Consider the following 22,988-nt stretch of genomic DNA (forward strand, 5'->3'; position numbering starts at 1 on the left):
AAGACAATTGCTGCACAGTGAAGAAATTTAAATTAATTTTCAGACTAAAGATCATACAAAAATGATGCTAATTTCAGTATAGTTTTTAACATTTTTTCTACAATATTATTTATACTAGAAGAGAGAATACGTGTTTAGAACGGCGACAACTCTTACTCTTAGTGCTACAAGCGAACAAAAATCAATAGTTCCTCCTACTTCCTGATGTCATTTCGATAAAATATTGTTAATTTCTGGTCAATTTATCCGCCTAATTACCTAAACATGGTGACCTGAAGCCCCATCAACAACTCACAAATAACCATGGATCTTGACAATGGCACCCAAACAAAGGGTAGCAGCTCAAGTTTGAACAAAATAAAGGTATGTGGACCAATTTTGATTATTGACCACCTCCTGTCTTGATGTTATTTGGAATGACTCGATCATGTATTGCAGCGGGTAGTGTCACTATATGTTCAATATTGTGAAATTGACAACAATGATTCATAGTGATTCACATTTCAGCTGTATCCGTAAGCTGATTTGTAATTTCTTCAATGTTGTTAGTGTTACTGTTATGACATGATGTGTAACTAGACTAGTGTCTGTACTCGGGTCTCAGGATGGGCTGGCTTCCATTGGATAGTTTGTCTTGTTTTTGCTGTGTCCGTGTAAAATTTTTTGAGATCTATTCCAAACCAGACACGAAGGATAACCACCCGGTAAATTAAATATTCAATTGAATACCTTCATTTCTTTTCATTGATGTGGTGCAGCTTAATTGTTATGCAGATTCACAATCTGGACGATATTGCCATTAGTCCAAGTCATGAAGTGGCCAATAATTTGGTACCAAAGGTCGATATCTATAATTAAGTGGTGGAAAATCAGTGGTGCGATTCACTTTGGTAAACATGAAATATTGAGTTTAGGGCCGAGCGTGAACTATTGAGATTTAATAAAGTCCCAGGCTAGACTTAGTGAGCCCCCTTCAGGCTTTATGTCGAGGCAGCTCCCCGATCCCCACTTTGATAACCCTTGTGTGCAGTTGAGGGGAAACCCCCCTTGTTGGGACTCTCCATAATTCTTTCTGCATGTTTTTTGTTTTGGTAATTTGTTCCGGTTGCAAGTGAAAGCAAATGTTATAATTCGGGGGGACACCGCTGCACCCCCTTTTTTGGGCCTTGCAGCCAAGCAGCTTGTTCACCATTCTTTCCCTCCAGTTTTCAAAAGTAGTTCATCATTGGAACCATTCTCCTGTGCAGTAATAGTAGTGTGATCAAGTGGCCAATTTGGGTCAATTCTGGCCTCAGACTTGGTTTTCAAGTTCACAGAGATCAATCAAACTCTAAAATCATCATCAATAGTGCCACATTTGGTCATAAAAGTCAATTTGACCTCCATGTCTCATTTCATCTACCACTAAATCATTCCCCGGTGAGCACAATGGCCCTGACCATTTCATTTTTTATCTAATGAAAATTCCTATTTCTATTTTCAGAAGAGCACAGCAACAACCCCCAATGAGGAGAGAGTACAACATATCGGAAATGACCTGTGCAAGATTGACGATTACAAGATTGTGTATACAAAAGCGGCAGATAATCTGAAACGGCGGGCCATCGTCCTTGTCAAGGAAAACAACACATGGGGCTTCACATTACAGGTATGAGTTATTGGAGATATTCTCAGGTTTTGTAACTTTGTGCTTTGTGATATATTCGCAGACCTTCTGTTGAAAAATACCTAGGTGAGCAAATATTTACTCACCTAACTTTTATTTTCATAGCCTAGGCGAGCAATTATCGCAACACTGTAGGCCTAGTTCTAAGAATCATGGCCTTGCCAATGGCAATGTTTGCGACTTGTGTCCGTTGGCCATGAATGAGAGTCACGGATTCCCATGCTAGGAGCGATTCCATTGGTTGGCCTTCCGAGTGACCCCCGTCATTGACCAATGGCGTGCACTGTGATGTAGTTACAATAATATGCCTGTCGGCGGCGCTGCAGTCGGGATATCCAGGTGCACGAATTAAAAAACTTTTTGAAGAGCTAGGCGCGCAGTTCCATGCGCGGCCAAAATGACAATTTGGCCGCGCAAATGCGTTCCTTTCAACAGAAGGTCTGTATTCGGTATTGGAAAACTATGGATTACAAAACTATGGATTGGACTGGGAAAGTCTGGCCTGACAGTCGTCGCTCTCCACCGCCTGTGTACTATCAACATTATGATATCAGAGTGGGAATTGGGAGCAGAGAACAGATGCTAATGTTGGTAGTTTGGGAGTGAGTCATTAGGTAAGGCACTGGGCATGCAAAAGGGTCACGCAGTATGAGGTGTGGGTCCTAGGGCAAGACACTTGGCAGATGGGTCACGAAGGTAGAGGTGTGGGTCCTCGGGCAAGCCACTTGGCATGTAGAAGGGTCACTAAGACACTGGCAGAGAATGTTACCCAAATTAATGTCATATTTGCATAATCCTGGCTAATCTAGGCCTTTTCTTTCAAGGTATATATCTGTCATGAATTATTCAAAAAGGGGACTGGTCTACCCCTTGCCCCCCCCCCCCCCCCCCAACACAGCTGAACTCTAAAACAGTGCAGCTATGAACTTAAAACTTTGTACACAGACCCCCAGGTCAGGTGACCTCCGACACTGAATTTCAGTCCGCTCTGATTCTTGATTTAGCCACCAGGGGGCAAAAAGTGAAAATCTAAAAAGTGTGATTATCTCTTTAATAAGTGACTTGTTTTTGATAAAATTTCTATCGTCGTAGGTTCTCCCAGCAGTGATGCATCACATGTACGGGTTTTTGATTTGACCTACTTTTCAAGGTCACAGAGGTCATTTATCGTAAATTAGCTGTTTGAGAGTAACACTTTGGCACGTTTCTTAACATCTAAAGCTATGATCTTGAAATTTTGGTACACATGACCCTCTCGGTGAGATAACCTCTGAGTCTGATGCCGAGTTGCGGTCCCATCTGATTCTCAACTTGGCGACGAGGAGGGCCAAGACTGAAAAGGTTAAAAGTGCAATATCTCACTTATATGTGTCTTGTTTTTCGATAATATTTTCATGATCTATGTTCTCCTAACAAGGACACATCACATACTTTGCAGGTTTTTGATTTGACCTATTTTTCAAGGTTACAGAAGTCAAGTGGTGTAAATTGGCCATTTGAGTGTAACAATGGCACGTTTCTTAACCCACTTAAATTATAAACGTGATATTTGGTACACATGACTCCCTCGGTCAGATTACCTCTGACGCTGAATTTCAACCAATCTGATTCTCGACTTGGCGACAGGAGGTCCAAGACTGAAAAAGGTAAAAAGTGCAATATCTTGCTCATTATTGACTTGTTTTCGATGATATTTATATGATAGGTACTCCTAAGCAAGGATACATCACAAATCTTGCAGTTTTTCATTTGACCTACTTTTCATTTTCACAGAGGTATGGCATGAAATTTCCATTTGGCTATATAGCACGTTTCCTAACCAGCATGAAATCTTAACCACAAAATATCCATACGGTTAGCACAATGCCCCCTGGCCTTTTCATTTTATGCCTTTCCTCATGTTATTGCTGCTGTCTTGCAGACGTATGGTATCCACCATAAAGCCACCAAGGAGGTCGAGATGTTGACATACGTGGATTACGTAGCATTCGATGGACCTGCACATAAAGCAGGCATGAGAGCAGGTCAGTATTTGCTTGAAAAAATAATCCTGTATTCGATTATTTTGCCTTACCCAGTGGTGAACCTCCAGGGTGTCCGCCAGAGGGAGGGATTGGGGGATTCCCCCTTGAAATATTTTAGGGGGGGAATTTTGAGCACTAAAGTTTGTTTTACTGTAAAATGAGTAATTTTCATGTGATTTGATATGTAAAATAAGAGCATTTGGGAGCTAATTGTAGCAGTTTTAGGGCCAAAAAACGTCTCAGGAGGGGTCATATACCCTTTTTAAGAAAAAAAAATTTTTTTTAGAAAACAAATCTTTTTTTTTGCTCCCCCCTCAAATTTAATCCTGGCGGAAACCCTGGCCTCTGTAAAACCAAACACACTCCATGAATCTGTCCAGGTGCTGTGTTGTTTCGGTACTGTAACTAAACAATGCTTAAGTGGAAATAAAAGGAGTTTTTCTGGGTGCTGCACCTTAACAAAAAGCACAGTGGAGAATCCTGTCACTGTGTGCCTCAATACAGAGGTAGTGGGGGATGATAAGCTAAGCAGAATGTTCACTTTGAACTATGCCTCATTCGCAACTATAAACTGACTCTTGGTTGAAGACCTTGATAGTCGATCAAGTCAAGATAGGCTGAGACTTTATCTTGAAATTTGGTTAAAAGTTTGAAATCCTGCAGTTGCATTTTCAAGCCATTGTTAATTCAAAGATGATATAAGCCTTTATGGTGGTACACATCAATTCACAAGAGTCTTCCTTGGAACGAGATCCATTGAGAGATTCATGAGAAATTGGTGATGACCAGGCCGTGTGCACAATGATTTCTAAATCTGTTGACTAGATGTTTATAAAACTTACAAGTCTCTCTTTGTTATAGGTGATGTGATTCTGTCAATCAATGGGGAGAGCATGGAAAATGTAAACCATCCTTCTCTGGTTGATCACATCATGAAGTGCAATGACAAAATAAGGTAATGGATTTTTCTATCATGATAATCTAAAATTGAATGGTTGATCCATTAAAATTGAAATTTTCTAAAACACATTCAAGGAATCTCTATTTAACATCTCATTTATAGGAAGTGCCCAAGATCATTGTGTTCTGGTATCATGTGCCCTGATCTGGCAGACTGGACATCGGAAAACCAAAAAATTGCAGCGAAAAGTTCGCTCAAACTGAACCAAAATCAAAGAAAGTGCACCTTTTATAAGATACATGTAGCTCAGTCCCCACTGCACTTGATAACACTGCAGAGTGTATTTTGAGAAAGTTATGGAAAGATCCCCGAATCAAATATCGCCTGGCTGAGAATGCTGTCCGGCCATGCAGTAAAAATATACAAACTGCACAAGATTATTTTTATCTTTCCGTGCTGGCTTTTCTTGTTTCGTGCAGACTCTAATTGTTGAAAGACCATTCCCCTTTTGCGTCATTTTCATTGTTGCTCTTAGTGATGTCATGGCATTATTTCTCACGTCGACGATTTTGTTGTATAGTTGCCATTTCGTCAGGTCATTTTATGTCCAACTTGATGTCTTCATGTCACAAGGGTTTTTGGCTCCCTGTGGGGGAGTCTATACAACACCGCAGTGTCCATCCTCGTCCGCCGTATCCTGTTTCAAAAACAGTGGTACGTTCTTAACTGCTGGGGCTATGAACTTGAAACTTTGTACACAGGACCCCCCCCCCCCCCAGATCAGGTGACCTCTGACAATGATTTTTGGTCCGATCTGATTCTTGACTTGGCCACCAGGGGGCCAGACGTGGAAACCTAAAATGTGTGATATCTCTCTTATGAGTGACTCGTTTTCAATAAACTTTTTATGGTAGGATACATCACATTTCATACGGGTTTTTGATTTGGCCTAATTTTCAAGGTCACAGAAGCCAAATTGCGTAAATTGTCTGTTTGAGTGTAACTGTGGCACATTTCTTAACCGATAGAACTATGAACTTGAAACCTTTTACACAGGACCCCCCCCCCCCCCGCCCGAGGTCAGGTGACCTCTGACACTGAATTTCACTTCGATCTTATTCTTGACTTCGCCACCAGGGGGCAAAATGTGGAATCCTAAAAAGTGTGATATCTCTCTTAAATAAGAGACTTGAAAATTTTTATGGTAGGTTCTCCTTGCAAGGATACATGAAATATCATACAATTTTTTGATTTGACCTACTTTTCAAGGTTTGAGTGTAATTATGGCACATTTCTTAACCAAGTTATGAACTTGAAAGTTGGTACACATGATACCCTATGTCAGATAACCTCTGATGCCAAAATTTGGTTTGATCTGATTCTTGACTTGGCCAGCAGGGGGCCAAAACTGAAAAGGTAAAAAGTGCAATATCTTGCTTATTAGTGACTTGTTTTCGATAATTTGTTTGTGGTTGGTACTCCAAGCAAGGATATGTCACGCATTGTATGAGTTTTTGATTTTACCTGCTTTTCTAGGTCACAGAGGTCAAATGGTGTAAATTGGCCATTTGAGAGCAACCATGGCACGTTTCTTAACCGCTAAAGCTAACAACTTGAAACTTGGGACGTATGACCCTCTAGGTCAGATAACCTCTGACACCAAGTTTCAGTCCTTATATAATTCTCAACGTGGCCACCAGGGGACCAAAATTGAAAAGGTACTAATAAGTGCAATATCTAGTTTCTTAGTGACTTGTTTTCAATAATATTTTTATAGTAGGTTCTCCAAGCAAGAATAAATGTCGTCCCGATTTTGATTTGATCTATACATGTAGCATGTTTCTTAACCAGCATGAATTCCTAACCACCAAATATCTATACAGTGAGCACAATGGCCCCTGGCCTTGTCATCTGAAAATTTCTGGGGATTTGTGGTGTATGTTTCATCCATCTTAGCCTGATATTGAACCAATGATTCCTCCATTTTAACCTGTTATTGCACCAATGATTCTCCTATCTCACTACGGTATCACACCAATGATTCCTTTATCTTAACCTGGTATCAAACCAGTGATATCTTTATTGGTGTTGTCTATGATTCCTCCATCTTAACCTGGTATAGCACCAATGATTCCTCCATTTTAACCTGGTATCACACCAATGATTCCTTTATCGGTGTGGTCTATGATTCCTCCATCTTAACCTGGTATAGCACCAATGATTCCTCCATTTTAACCTGGTATCACACCAATGATTCCTTTATCGGTGTGGTCTATGATTCTTCCATCTTAACCTGGTATAGCACCAATGATTCCTCCATTTTAACCTGGTATCACACCAATGATTCCTTTATCGGTGTGGTCTATGATTCTTCCATCTTAACCTGGTATCAAACCAATTATTCCTCGATTTTAACCTGGCATCAAACCAATGATTCCTTTATCGGTGTGGTCTATGATTCCTCCATCTTAACCTGGTATATAGCACCAATGATTCCTTTTTATTGGTGTGGTCTATGATTCCTCCATCTTAACCTGGTATAGCACCAATGATTCCTTTATCGGTGTGGTCTATGATTCCTCCATCTTAACCTGGTATATAGCACCAATGATTCCTTTTTATTGGTGTGGTCTATGATTCCTCCATCTTAACCTGGTATAGCACCAATGATTCCTTTATCGGTGTGGTCTATGATTCCTCCATCTTAACCTGGTATATAGCACAGATGATTTCTCTATCTTAACCTGGTATCACACCAATGATTCCTTTATCGGTGTGCTCTATGACTCCTCCATCTTAACCTGGTATAGCACCAATGATTCCTCCATTTTAACCTGGTATCAAACCAATGATTCCTTTATCGGTGTGGTCTATGATTCCTCCATCTTAACCTGGTATCAAACCAATGATTCCTTTATCGGTGTGGTCTATGATTCCTCCATCTTAACCTGGTATCAAACCAATGATTCCTTTACCGGTGTGGTCTATGATTCCTCCATCTTAACCTGGTATAGCACCAATGATTCCTTTATCGGTGTGGTCTATGATTCCTCCATCTTAACCTGGTATATAGCACAGATGATCTCTCCATCTTAACCTGGTATAGCACCAATGATTCCTTTATCGGTGTGGTCTATGATTCTTCCATCTTAACCTGGTATATAGCACCAATGATTCCTTTATCGGTGTGGTCTATGATTCTTCCATCTTAACCTGGTATCAAACCAGTGATTCCTTTATCGGTGTGGTCTATGATTCCTCCATCTTAACCTGGTATATAGCACAGATGATTTCTCTATCTTAACCTGGTATCACACCAATGATTCCTTTATCGGTGTGGTCTATGATTCCTCCATCTTAACCTGGTATCACACCAATGATTCCTTTATCGGTGTGGTCTATGATTCCTCCATCTTAACCTGGTATATAGCACAGATGATTTCTCTATCTTAACCTGGTATCACACCAATGATTCCTTTATCGGTGTGGTCTATGATTCCTCCATCTTAACCTGGTATCACACCAATGATTCCTTTATCGGTGTGGTCTATGATAATTCCATCTTAACCTGGTATAGCACCAATGATTCCTCCATTTTAACCTGGTATCAAACCAATGATTCCTTTATCGGTGTGGTCTATGATTCCTCCATCTTAACCTGGTATAGCACCAATGATTCCTCCATTTTAACCTGGTATCAAACCAATGATTCCTTTATCGATGTGGTCTATGATTCCTCCATCTTAACCTGGTATCAAACCAATGATTCCTCCATCTGAACCTGGTATATAGCACCGATGATTTCTCTATCTTAACCTGGTATCACACCAATGATTCCTTTATCGGTGTGGTCTATGATTCCTCCATCTTAACCTGGTATCACACCAATGATTCCTTTATCGGTGTGGTCTATGATTCTTCCATCTTAACCTGGTATCAAACCAATGATTCCTCCATCTTAACCTGGTATATAGCACCGATGATTTCTCTATCTTAACCTGGTATCACACCAATGATTCCTTTATCGGTGTGGTCTATGATTCCTCCATCTTAACCTGGTATCACACCAATGATTCCTTTATCGGTGTGGTCTATGATTCTTCCATCTTAACCTGGTATATAGCACCGATGATTTCTCTATCTTAGCCTGGTATCAAACCAATGATTCCTTTATCGGTGTGGTCTATGATTCTTCCATCTTAACCTGGTATCAAACCAGTGATTCCTTTATCGGTGTGGTCTATGATTCCTCCATCTTAACCTGGTATATAGCACAGATGATTTCTCTATCTTAACCTGTTATCACACCAATGATTCCTTTATTGGTGTGGTCTATGATTCCTCCATCTTAACCTGGTATCACACCAATGATTCCTTTATCGGTGTGGTCTATGATTCTTCCATCTTAACCTGGTATCAAACCAATGATTCCTCCATCTTAACCTGGTATAGCACCAATGATTCCTCCATTTTAACCTGGTATCACACCATTGATTCCTTTATCGGTGTGGTCTATGATTCTTCCATCTTAACCTGGTATCAAACCAATGATTCCTCCATCTTAACCTGGTATATAGCACAGATGATATCTCCATCTTAACCTGGTATCACTCCAATGATTCCTTTATCGGTGTGGTCTATGATTCTTCCATCTTAACCTGGTATATAGCACCGATGACTCCTCCATCTTAACCTGGTATCACACCAATGATTCCTTTATCGGTGTGGTCTATGATTCTTCCATCTTAACCTGGTATCAAACCAATGATTCCTCCATTTTAGCCTGGTATCAAACCAATGATTCCTTTATCGGTGTGGTCTATGATTCCTCCATCTTAACCTGGTATAGCACCAATGATTCCTCCATTTTAACCTGGTATCAAACCAATGATTCCTTTATCGGTGTGGTCTATGATTCCTCCATCTTAACCTGGTATAGCACCAATGGTTCCTTTATCGGTGTGGTTTATGATTCCTCCATCTTAACCTGGTATATAGCACAGATGATTCCTCCATCTTAACCTGGTATAGCACCAATGATTCCTTTATCGGTGTGGTCTATGATTCCTCCATCTTAACCTGGTATATAGCACCGATGACTCGTCCATCTTAACCTGGTATCACACCAATGATTCCTTTATCGGTGTGGTCTATGATTCCTCCATCTTAACCTGGTATATAGAACCGATGACTCCTCCATCTTAACCTGGTATCAAACCAATGATTCTTCCATCTTAACCTGGTATATAGCATCGATGATTTCTCTATCTTAACCTGGTATCGCAACAATTATTCCTTTATCGGTGTGGTCCATGATTCCTCCATCTTAACCTGGTATAGCACCAATGATTCCTCCATTTTAACCTGGTATCAAACCAATGATTCCTTTATCGGTGTGGTATATGATTCCTCCATCTTAACCTGGTATATAGCACCGATGACTCCTCCATCTTAACCTGGTATCACACCAATGATTCCTTTATCGGTGTGGTCTATGATTCTTCCATCTTAACCTGGTATCAAACCAATGATTCCTTTATCGGTGTGGTCTATGCTTCCTCCATCTTAACCTGGTATATAGCACCGATGATTTCTCTATCTTAACCTGGTATCGCAACAATTATTCCTTAATCTGAACCTGGTATCAAACCAATGATTCCTCCATCTTAACCTTGTACTGCACCAATGATTCCTTCATCCATGCCGCCCCTCAGTTTTGAATTCATCTTCAAGTTTTTTTACAAAACTCTTGTCTTTTCCAGGATGGTTGTTTTCTTTGAAGATTGTGTGAGAAAAGTCGAAATGCACCAGCGGATAATAAAACTCCAGAAAGTTCTTGAAAATAAAGAGAAAGAGTTCTTGGCTTTGGAAGAACAAGAGAGAAAGATCATAGAGGGTTGGTAGTCTATAGGACATTAACCTTTATAATGCATGACTAAATTAGGGACAATTTCAGAAAGTGGTATAGTTGAATAGTGTCAATAGTTATGATACTTTTAGAACCATCACAAAGGACTTGGCAAGAGCTTTCATATGAATGGTAATGTGAATAGGGTTTGACAGTTCTTGTTGTTTTCTGCACAATTTCACTGTCTTACACTTAGCAGCTTATGATGTGATAAGAATAGTAGACCAGATATTGTTCGGGATCCCAGTTGATCAATTGGTGTTAGAGACAAATGGCATAGTCTGTCAGGTGGAGACTCATGCATTCAATTTGTGAGTCTGCCTTCGGATTGGCCAAAAGTAGGGACAACATATATTACAGAGTATGGTCGTCGAATTTGACCATGAAATTTTATATTGAATCAAATCTGGTAGTGCATAATAATAATAAAATTTGTGTAATTCATGAATGAAAGAGACAGCTCATATGAGGAACTAACAGTAACTGTTAGCAATTTCTTCGCGCTGTATAGAACATTTGAAACTGATCAGTTTATTCGGAGGCGAAGATCGTGCCACAACAGAATCCTGTTGTGGATAAGAAAAATGAAATCATTTCAAATTAGCCCCACTGGCAGTGGCGGACCAGCGCCATCCATGGGGCCTGTTGCTATAAGGCTACATAGGGCAGTACTAGCTCAGCTGAGCGTTATCTCCTTCAGTAAATTTCATTTACAACAGTTGCATTAGGGCGCCAACTTTCCCTACTAATGCAGATTGAGCAACTTGGACCAAGTTGGCTGTGGGCTGCAGGATATCTTATAGCTAATATTAGTCTGCTGCAGATGCGCTAAATAGACATTCTCTCGATCATGTAAACATTCTTTGGGTTTTTTTCAGGCATTCACTTGGAGTCCTCGAGCTCTGAGTATGAGACGGATGAAGATGAAGATGAGACTCACAGGAGTAACATCAGCATTGAGGTGACCCCGCCTGAAGCGCTCATTGAGTCCCCGGCACGTCGGGCAAGCATGCTGGGTAATCAGTTCGTACAGATGTTCGCGCCCGACTCCTGTGCATTGACAGATGTCGGCGCAGTCAGTCCACGCCCAGAGCGGTTTCGTGCTTCGCCAAGTTTCGGGCGCAGGTTTCTTAGACGGCAGGCACCGTTGGAAAGGGATTATAAAACGAGCCAAGATTTTCAAAAGATTTCGCCATGTCTTGTACGGAAGGAGCGTGGTTTTCAACCTATTTCGTCATCGGATGATGAATCTGGAGATGATTCAAAAGAGAAGTCTGAAAGTCAGAAAGGTTTAATGAAAGACATTGCTAAGGGTAATATTAAGATCGTTCCTAAGGCTGATGTCAATATCGTTGCTAAAGTGAAAATGGAGAACCATAAAGTTACTGGTAATGAGTCAAAGCAAGCCGCAGGTGAGACCGTTAGTCACGTCGATAGCATTGATGATAGCGGCTTGCATGTTGTTGTTAACAAGAAGGCAGCAGCAGTGCTCGGCCTCTGCGACATGACGCCAGAATCGCAGAAAGTCCGCAAACGTAGCAGCTCGGGTTCACACGATCCGTCACCAGTGCTGGAACAGGGTGAAGGACAGGGGCAGAGCAGCTCTCCTAAACCTGCACCAGAAATTAAGGCAGGTGGTTGTGAGACTGATTTGACTATCGGTAAGAAGGCAGCACGTTTCCTTGGCTTGTGCGAGCCTGAACTAGAGTCAAAGAAACCGCAACGCAGTCACTCTGCAAATGAAAAGGACATGGTCCGACCAAGTTCTGAGATTTTCGCACTCAGAAATGAAGAAAAGGATGTCTCTCGGCCCAAGTCACAGTTTTTCATTGCGCTGCCAGGTGGGGATGATGACGCTGTCTTTCGTGAAATAGAATATCAAGAGTCCCAAAGGAGGCGCTCTTCTCAGTTCTACATATCCTTAGACGAGATTGAGGGTGATGCACAGGATTCAAGCAGCAGCAGCTACGCAAAATTGCGAGATTCAAACGCCGTGGACTCCCTTGTCGCTAAAACTGAAGGTCAGGAAGGTGGAAATGAACATCTAATAGGTGGCGCTGTTAGAGGTGACTTTACAAAAGTGAAAAGTGGCGCCAAATCACGACCTGGTGTCTTGGTTTATCACTACAACACAAGGCCGGCGAATATCTTACAAATTGGTAAAAGTTCTTCTCTTGGAGATTTATATCCTATGGACAAGAATTCTGAGACGCACGCGAAACGGCATGAACTGAAATTTATCCGATCTCAGAGTGAGGCTGTTGAGATTGGGTACAGTTACGGAAGCCTTGGACGTAAACGGCATCATAGGAAAAAACCCAAAAGTGGTGCGTTGGTTCATTCTCAGAGCGTTAGTAGTGATGTGCCGCAAATAATGAAAGATAAGGTTGTGCCGCATTCTGCCAGTTCTCCTGTCGTGCAGCAAGCAGGATTTTCAAAGTTGCATTCAGAACATTCAGCATTAGGTATTGTGAGTGAAAAGAAAGTTGAACTGGGCGAAGCTGTGATAGGACCAGAACTCAAATCATCTGGGTCGGTGTATTCGGGAATGCAAGGCCAGAAAACCATGCGTTCGAGTCCGCGGAGTATCACTCCAACTCCGCTTGGGACGGCGTTGACACGCAATGCACCCTGGGGAGAAGGAGAACTTGAAAAAGTTGTCACTCAGAAATTACGACATGATAGTGCAGGGGTGGTTTTAGATGAAACGAAAATCAAAAAGCAGGCGACATCACATGCTGTGGGAGGGCTAGAAAAAGAGCATGAGGTCCGCACAAAATCTGAAAGCAATCTTGGGAAGAAGTCACGCAAGAACCAGGGAATGTATGTGGTAGCTACAGGGGATGGATTTTCAAAAGCAGATTTGGAAATTCCTGTATTTCAGGATGAATCCCAGGATGTGAAATTGGTCAGGTATGAACCGGTTAGTGAGCAGATGCAGAATTCTATTGAGAGTTCTACTGATGATATAAAAATCAAAAAGCACAAGTCAAGAAAACAGGACCGGTCTGTTCGATCTGCGTTGGAAACTGAAAAATTGAATGAATCTCGGGCAAGAAGTCCCGCTGTTCTTGTAGCTCAAAGAAATGTTGACAAGGCCAACACTGGTTGTGAGAGAGTACAAGACAACGAATCAGAAAGTACGAACATTCCAAAAGTTCATAGCTTAGCGGTCCAGACTGGGGATCATAAGTCTGCAAGCAAAGACAATGAACCTGGGTCACTGGTAAGCACTGCAAGTGACTCTGTTTTAGAGGGGCCGGAGTCGAAACAAGAAATTGTGAACATTTCAAGTTTTCAACAAAATGAGGTGCCACAGTCGTCGGTTATTTTTGAGGAAAGCAAAGCGCAGAAATACTCCTTTGACGGGACGTGTATACGTCTAGGGGAGTTGATTAATGAGGATGATGAGATCACTTGGTTGTGATTGATTAATTGGTCCAAGGAGCATTCAACTTCTAAACAATGGTATCAGACCAGAGCAGTCAAGTTTTCACCCAATAACCTTTGTAAGAAGCAAGGATGTTTAAAATAAGTCTTACTAGGTTTAGGTTAGTAATCAGTCAATTTCGTGATAACCGTAATTTAACATGTCAGAGCTGAGTGTGATTTAGATCATCATATACAACGACTACTGTAAACCGCATTATAAAACTAGGGAATTTCGTAGCAGTTTGCCTTAAACTGTGGCTTTATAACTATTATATGCCTAATTTTATGACCTTGGCTGATATGAATAAAGGTGAAAATGAGCAAATGCTATTACTGGAAACTTAATGCACATGTACATATATATGTACATATACACTAGGCCTTTCTTTACAAAACTGAAGTAAATGCATACTGTAGTCCATTTGTAAATTTTATGTCCATTCGATGGGGCTCTGGAGCGCAAAGTGTTAATTTATTTAAAGTTTGCTCTTCATTGACCTGTGCTTTACAACCAAACAGGATGTTTAGGGTTATGTAAGCATTGTCACTGCAGAGATCAAACAATTCTTAAGCATAGCCCAATGACCATTTTGGGGGTCACCTTGTGCTGATAGGCCATATTTTGTTTCTGGGTACTTCCCATTCATATTTTACCCATGAATGTACACAAAAAATAATTACCTGAAGATTTCACCAAAATTGACTGAGAAAAAAATGAATGGAGCGGAAAATCACAAATCCAGTGCAATACCTCAATGAGCATAAAGAAATACAAAGAATTTTTTTTGTTACTGTGGTAACTGAAATGAGGAAATCTTATTTGGTCGCAAACCTCGGATCAATAAAAACCAAACTCGAAAGAAATCTGCCCAGTAGTTTGCACTCCAGAGCCCATTAAATGTACAAATGAACTGTAGTTTGATATCAGCCCTTGTCTTTTTTTATTACTGCTGAGTGAATAGTCACTGCTGCCTGAAGTTAAACAATGCTGAAGTTACTTGTCCATCTTTGCTGAAACCTCAAAGCCAAAATTTTGTGATTTTCAAAAACCATATCTTAAAATAAAATGGCCATAAATGCGCATTGACTTCTGATGTCAAAGTCTCTGCAATACTTGCAGTATTAAAATATCAGTCTGGATATCCTAAGACAGTTGGTGTTTTACAAAGATAGTTGCTGTGCATGTGTTGGCTGCTGCTCGCATCAATCTTTGTAATTTTTATAATAGGCTGCAACAAGGGCCATCCACAAATGCATAAAAGCCATGCATTTGACCTTAAATGCTGAAGGAATCCCAACCAGTTTTGAAGATTTTTAATTCAGTAAAACTGTTAAAAACAGGGATATTATTCATGTAAAAGAAACACATCTTGATTATTTCTTCGATTTATGAACGAATCTTAATGGATGAAATTCGATATTTGTGGCAAAATCAAATCAAGAAACAAAATAACGGGCAAAAGTGCCAAAGTAAGTTTTTAATCAGACATACTTTTCAATGTCACAGAGGTAAATAGCTTAAATTGACCGTTATTAGTTTTTTTGGCAATTTTGCTCATCAGCCAAATAGTTCCTGTTTTCTCACAAAAACCCTTTCAGCTATATCTCATGAATGCTGAATAGTCCACAAAGCCCACTATCATGTCACCTCGATGTCCTTGGGCTGCGTGGGTTAAGCTCGCCATGCAATGCTATTTTTATTCTCCTTTCAAGTAGAATATCTGTCAAATCATCATAGACAATGATATGATTTGTATGTTTTGTTTGTGAATGTATATGTTTGTTTCATATTCTGGGCAAATGTGCGATTGAAATATTCACATTTTGGCTCACCGTAGGGAGTCTTCCCTAGCGTCCGGCGTTTGTATCCTGTTACAAACAGTGGCATTTATGGTACATGTAGGTACTCCTACAAGTAGGTGACAGAGATCAAATGATGTAAGTTGGCCATTTGAGTGTAACCATGGCACAATTCTTAACCGTAAAAGCTATGAACTATAAACATGGTACACATGACCCCCTACGTTAGATAACCTCCGAAGCCAAATTTCGGTCCGATCTGAAAAGCGATTTTGAGACATGGATGGTACACATTTATCATCAAACGGAGGGTGTGTTGTGATATCAGTACACAGCGGGCAATCCTACTGGAAGCTTGTGGGTTTCTTCAAGGCATAAGCGTGATTTCAGGATGGATATAATGGTGTTTATAGTATATTTAAACTTGTTTAGCTGTGAAGGTCAAAGTTAGATATGTCCATTTATGTAAATTTACACGTTTATACCTCTTTTGTTCTTTAAATATGTACAGTCCATGCTGAATTCTTTAGCCAGTGTGTCCATGTACCAACAATTTTAGGAGGATGTAGGTAGCATATGTCACCTTTCATAACCAAATATAATATGTAGTTGTACTTATCCAAGTTCTTGTACCTACAGTAGGACCTCTCTAATGAGGATACCCTAGGGCAGACAAATGATGTCCTTGATGTCAGGTTTGACAGAAACATGACTATGAAAGATCATATTCGCAACATGTGTAAATCCATGTACTTCTCCTTGTACCGGATAGGTCGGATCTGCAGGTTCCTTGACCAAGCCAGTGCTGAACGCCTTGTCCATGCTTACGTCACCTCAAGGCTGGATATGAGCAATGGGCTTCTGTACGGTTTACCGGACCAAACCATTGCTCCGCTCCAGCGGGTACAGAACTCAGCCGCTAGGCTTATCTGTGGTACGAGGAAGCGTGATCACATCGCCCCCATCTTGAAGCAGCTCCATTGGCTCCCAGTAAAGAGCCGAGCTGTCTTCAAGGTGCTGGTGATATGTTTCAAGGCCCTCGATGGACTTGCGCCATCATATCTGTCTTCACTTTTGCAGCGTAACGAAGGTGGGCGCCTTACCTGGTCATCCTGTTCAGAGTGTCTCCTTGTACCTCACTCAAAATCAAAATACGGGGATCGCAGTTTCTCTGTGGCTGCCCCTTATCTCTGGAATCGACTCCCCAAAGCAATTACATCTGCTGAGACCCTCACCCAATTCAAATCCCTTCTTAAAACACACTTATTCAATCTTCACTTAAAAAAATAGAGGAGGTAGCGCTTTGAGCAGGGTGAGTGACCTGGAAAGGTGCTTTACAAATTCTATATTTATTTATTTATATTTAATTGAGAGGTGTCCTGATTTCAAAGGTCAAATTCAATATACCTCTCCAATTTTGGACCTGACTGAATGCAGGGACCTTTACAGGAAGGGTCTCCTTGAGAAAGGTGTCTGCTAAGGAAGGTTCCACTTTTTTTCATTCCAAAAAATATTATTCAGCATATTCGTACAATCATCCGATAGATATTATACAGAGAATTTTGCTACAGAATCAAAATCTTCTAGTAAATTTTCAAACAGCTTTTTTGGCCAAATTTCTACAGGTCAATACTTCTTTTCAGCAAGTCTTGATGCATTCCACATGATCAATAGAATTTTGTGTTTTGTTGCAAAAAAGTATTTTTTGACCCACCGCTGAATTATTACTCCACAAGAAAATACTCTAAGTTTCCTAAATGTCTTTTAAGTGCAGGAAGTTGTTTGACTCCATATCCTCTTTAATGAGATTCTAACTGGCGGAGAGTTAATTTCAAAACAAAAACATTCCTTGAGAACACTTTCCATGATTTTGGAGAAGTTTGCACATACTTTTTTTGACAAATTATGATGTTTTTCATAGCATGTCTACTGGATCAGTGCATTTAGCGTATATTATAATACAACGTATTCCATTTGATCGTTCAAAATTTGGTAGTTCATATTGACTTGCCAAGGTATGAGATGATCTCCCATGCTTGCATCCGCGGTGTGGCGCTGTGAGCGTTTTAAGACACTTGACGAAAAAGGAAAAACAGCAAAACATGTGAATGATGATGATGTAATTTGTTAATCAAACAATAGAATGTACTCCATCACCGTCTATCTAAGGTTGCTATGCTAGACATATGTCATTGACTTGGAGTGTTCGCAGTTGTGGTTACTGCTGGAGGCAAAATGTTGAAACCCTTGCAGCGGAACAATGAAGGGGGTTTGATCAGAGTGCAGGTTTCCTTTGTCTGATACAACTGAGGGAATCAATCGGGAACTAATATTGTTGAGAAATTATATGTAAATCGTAGTTAAATCATAATTCTATTATGGTCGAGATGGGCATTTGATATAAAAAATCCATTTATTGTTATTGAACGTATTGTATTGTACAGTTTTGTATGTGAGTATTAAAAGGTAAAATGAATTGATGTCAAAAGTTATTTATAAATGTATAGTTGATGTTTATATAAATTCCGATTTCATTGTACAGAAAGATAATGTTTTTGCAGTCCAACAGATAGTGGGAGATTACGCGATAGCCATTAGAAATTGTTTCATTCTTGATTAATGTAAGACATTTATTGAAGTTGTTCACATTTTAGAGGCTGAAACTGTTTGACCCGGAAGCAGGACAATTACCCCCTGGACATATAGCCCCAGACTTTTACCCCCAGACGTTTACCCCCTGAACATTAACCCCCCAGACTTTTACCCCACTGGACATTTACCTCAATGTACAAACTATTTTACAGTTTAAATAAAGGATAACACTTGACAATGTAGCCCAACTCTACAAGACCCCGCCAGATAACCCAACTCTCATATAACACTCTAACCCCAATCTTCTTGACCCTGTCAGATAACACTTTAACCTAACTCTACAAGATAACCCAAATCTCATATAACACTCTAGCCCCAATCTTCTTGGCCCTGTCAGAAAACACTTTAACCTAACTCTACAAGATAACCCAAATCTCATATAACACTCTAACCCCAATCTTTTTGGCCCTGACAAATAACACTTTAGCCTAACTCTACAAGATAACTCAAATCTCATATAACACTCTAGCCCCAATCTTCTTGGTCCTGACAGATAACACTTTAGCCCAACTCTACAAGACCCCACCAGATAACCCAACTCTCATATAACACTCTAGCCTCAATCTTCTTGGCCCTGACAGATAACACTTTAGCTCAACTCTACAAGACCCCGTCAGATAACCCAACTCTCATATAACACTCTAGCCTCAATCTTCTTGGTCCTGACAGATAACACTTTAGCTCAACTCTACAAGACCCCGTCAGATAACCCAACTCTCATATAACACTCTAGCCCCAATCTTCTTGGTCCTGACAGATAACACTTTAGCCCAACTCTACAAGACCCCACCAGATAACCCAACTCTCATATAACACTCTAGCCTCAATCTTCTTGGCCCTGACAGATAACACTTTAGCTCAACTCTACAAGACCCCGTCAGATAACCCAACTCTCATATAACACTCTAGCCTCAATCTTCTTGGCCCTGACAGATAACACTTTAGCTCAACTCTACAAGACCCCGTCAGATAACCCAACTCTCATATAACACTCTAGCCTCAATCTTCTTGGCCCTGACGGGTAACACTTTTAATAGCCTATCTCTACTTGACTCTGACAGATAACACTATAGACCAACTCAACTTGGCCCCGACAGATATAGCCCAACTCTACTTGGCTTCCACATATTCCTAAAATATTAAAATGGTGCACAGTTTTAATCAAAAGACGTTGATTATATTCTATTTGTGAAGTAATCGGTATGAAATTTAGTGTGGTTTTGTGCAATTAATTGTAATTTATAATATCCATTGTCTTTATATTCAGGCCATTCAACAAAAATATTGCTTGTTTATTGTCACTAAACCTGATTTCACACTGTTGGCAAGAGAGGGACTTTTACTAAAACTGTACTGCTGCCATTGATTGCCTCTTCTCCCGTTGTCAGCATTTGCAATAAGTGATGGGGCATATCAGTGCAGTTTCTATTTGCCACCAATTATGACCCATTGTTCAACTCGAACCAGGATTGTTTACCCTCACTGATTCCACTGTTCAAAGAATCTGGAACAAAATCTGATATAAGTTTATTCATGCAAGGTCACAATTCCAGTGAGGATACCTGTTGTTAATAAACAGGAGAATGCAAAAACAAACAATACTGGGTCTGGGAATAACAGCTTGTATCTACAAGATATCTGGTGGGTCTCATTGATTTTTGTAACAACCGTAGGGTGCCAGAAGCTGGTATAGACCTCCCCTAGGCACATGGAACCTTCATAGTACAGTACCTCATTCAAGCAGCTTGACATTTCGATGGACGAAATATAAAAATTTTGCACAAAAAGCCGGGTTGTGATGATAAACAAGTGAACATTTTTGAATGCCAAACATGGCCGAGGCCTTTGATTCTACAGACTATTTGTAATATGCATGGTGCTCAACTTCATGGTGATAGAGATGTTTGGTTTTAGGGAATGTCTCTCCTTGAATTTGTAAGAATATTCCATGAAATCTTACATTAATTTTTTTAGCCAAAAAGTGTTTTAATGAGAGTTCTGTATCAATAAGCTAAAGCAAAATATTTCGACAAATTCCAATTTATCTAGCAAATTTAAGGTGAGGCAGCAGATCGTTAATGTAAGTCCATCCATAACCTACCGGTATTTAGTATTATGATATTCTTTTATTTTGCCTTACATTGCCATGGTAACCTCAGTATATTTTGGTGTGGTAACCATGGTTAGAGACATCTCCTACTATTTTTGTAGAATCCTGGTTGTGACATTATTCCGAGATTTGACTGTTTCCAAGATCAGTCATTTTTCATAATTCTGTATTATGATGGTAGCCATGGTTATTACAAAATTTTGTTGCCATGGTTACCCATCAACAAGATATATCCACTTCACTGTTGAGAACTCGGTGCACTGCACAGAACTGATTTCTGTCGATCATCATTTTTCAATGTCCAAATGCGAGAACATCGGATTTTGCAATCGTAGAAACTGTAAGTGTCAGTCTCATTTGCTACCAACTCTGCTTTTTGGAGTTTGCATCTGAAGAAGACAATAGCTGGAATTTTAAGTAGATAAAAATGTGTGTGATGTATTCAATGAGTTTCCGATACAATGTTGTTTCTTGTGAGAAATTTGTTGGCCCTATTTTGAAATCCTCAAAAGCTGATTTGTGTTTTCACTGTTTTCTGTGCCATCCACTTGAATTTCTTATAGTCTTCATCGTGGAGATTTGGACGGTGTCAGCAAGGCACTGTCCACTCTGGTTACCAAAGCGCTAGCAGACGACAATAATAAATTTGAAAGCACAGGCTGGTTCAACTGCGAATATTTCCTGTTCTATGGCACTCGTCGTGGATTTGCTGGTTGGTATTTCTAGATGAAAACTTGAACACATCTGTTCATAGGTTCATACTGAAGTGCCTGTCCTAAATAAGTAGAGAAAGCCTTGTTAGACAGAGCTAACCTTTGATTATGAAGGGATTTTTAAATGAAGGTGACCATGGTCTGTCTATGTGCTCTACCACAGCTTTCAATGACTTGATGTAGCTGAAGAAGCACTCGTGGCATGGCCTATCAAGGAGCTGCTCACGGTGCTGAACCTCTAGCTTGCCTGTCGACTAAGTGCATTGCCCGAGACCTTGCTAGGAGGAGCACTATAGTGGTGATATTGTATTTGGTTCGAGCCATTGAGCAGCCGACATGACATGTGAAGGCATATCTGAGTTCTTCTTCTCCGTATAAAAAGGGGCTTATCGCTAACTAAGGAATGAGGCATATTGATATTCACATTGCCTCATCACCTCTATCGGACTAATTGATATACATTTATATCCAAGCTGCAGCACAGGGTCCGAGTCTGTGGACAATTGGTTGGTTTAATTTGTCTTTTTGATGCTGCATTAGATTTTCTTTGCAATTCAATCTTTCGACCGGTGCAATTCAAGATAAAGCCCATTTGAACCTGTCTGTGCCACAGGTATAATGCTAGTGGTTATAATTTTCGCAACTTAGGCAGATAGATATAAGCGCAATTTGTACCCGTAATTATGCGTAGGGCTACAAAAACACTGATTTCTCCACTTATTCAGGACAGCTTCATCAATATAAATCTATTAACAGATGTATTTAATCTATCATCTAGAAATACCAACTGGCAAATCAACGTCGAGTGCCATCGAACAGGAATATTCGCAGTTGAATCTGCCTGTGCTTTCAACTTGTTTGCTGTCATCTGCTTGTCCTTTGGTAACCATAGTGGAGACAGTGCCTTGCTGACACCGTCCGAATCCCCACACTGGTCTTGACAACTGATCATGAATAACTCTCTTGCTGCCAAAGTGTTTGATTTTTTTGTTGGCATGTTGAGCATGCATCCAAGGTGAAGTTTTGTTGTCAAAAGTCATGTCAAATCACAATATGTGACCCGTCACAGCAAAACCAGGCGCATGTAGCTCTGAGCTCGGCAGGTTGAGGCGGACTGTTTGTTCATTTCTCTATTCACTGTCTGCCTTTTGTGAAATATGAGCACATCAATTTCTGCCGTTATCTCCTGGTGTCATCTACGCTGGTCGGGGGTTCTGTGCGACATGCACCTGGTTTTGCCAAGAACTAAATTAATAAAGTGTTTGGTTGGAACTACAGGTGTAGGTGTTTTAAAGGTACTTCGGGCCTGCTATGTTGATGATGAACAGGTATTTCAGAAATGAAATAAAAAGAAATGACAAAGCTAGTCAGTGCACAGATTTGTTTTTCTTGATTTTCTCAAAATCAACTTAAGTGTGCCTGACTACCTTTTCACCATCACACCCACAGTTGACAGATATGGGTGAATCAAGATACTAGTTAGATGCTGCCTCAGTTAAGGTATAGTATGTCATGTAGATCATGTGTATCAATACTATCATGTGTCCATATGTTACTTATATCATTTTTAATGATATCAAAGATTATGTGTAAAATAATCAAATAAAATGAATATGTATTGATAACAGAAAATATGTCAGTTCTTTGATCTTTGAGCCCTGGCACAAAGTGCACGTTTTCCCTGACTTTGCGGGGAAATTGCATCAGAGGAACTTCGTCCGTCTCCTAACCTCGCCATCCCCAGTAGCCCCTCTAAGGTTGCAACACAGTGGGGACGGGGTC

General features: G+C 40.3%; 1 protein-coding gene across 1 annotated transcript; it reads left to right on the forward strand.

The window, feature by feature from the left end:
* The first annotated feature begins 196 nt into the window (after positions 1-196).
* On the forward strand, positions 197-22,838 carry LOC135499460 (uncharacterized). Its single transcript, XM_064790205.1, has 6 exons — positions 197-363; positions 1,484-1,648; positions 3,588-3,690; positions 4,552-4,645; positions 10,354-10,487; positions 11,378-22,838. The coding sequence occupies exons 1-6, from the start codon at positions 304-306 to the stop codon at positions 13,924-13,926; spliced, it is 3,105 nt and encodes a 1,034-aa protein (XP_064646275.1). The 5' UTR covers positions 197-303; the 3' UTR covers positions 13,927-22,838.
* The last annotated feature ends 150 nt before the right edge of the window (positions 22,839-22,988 follow it).

The sequence above is a fragment of the Lineus longissimus genome, chromosome 15 (assembly GCF_910592395.1).
Source record: "Lineus longissimus chromosome 15, tnLinLong1.2, whole genome shotgun sequence".
Taxonomy (NCBI): Eukaryota; Metazoa; Nemertea; class Pilidiophora; order Heteronemertea; family Lineidae; genus Lineus; species Lineus longissimus.

Coding starts and splice junctions, on each gene's coding strand:
- LOC135499460 (XM_064790205.1), top strand. CDS start 304: ATGGATCTTGACAATGGCACCCAAACAAAGGGTAGCAGCTCAAGTTTG. Junction 364..1,483: donor CAAGTTTGAACAAAATAAAG/GTATGTGGACCA, acceptor TTCTATTTTCAG/AAGAGCACAGCAACAACCCC. Junction 3,691..4,551: donor TAAAGCAGGCATGAGAGCAG/GTCAGTATTTGC, acceptor TCTTTGTTATAG/GTGATGTGATTCTGTCAATC.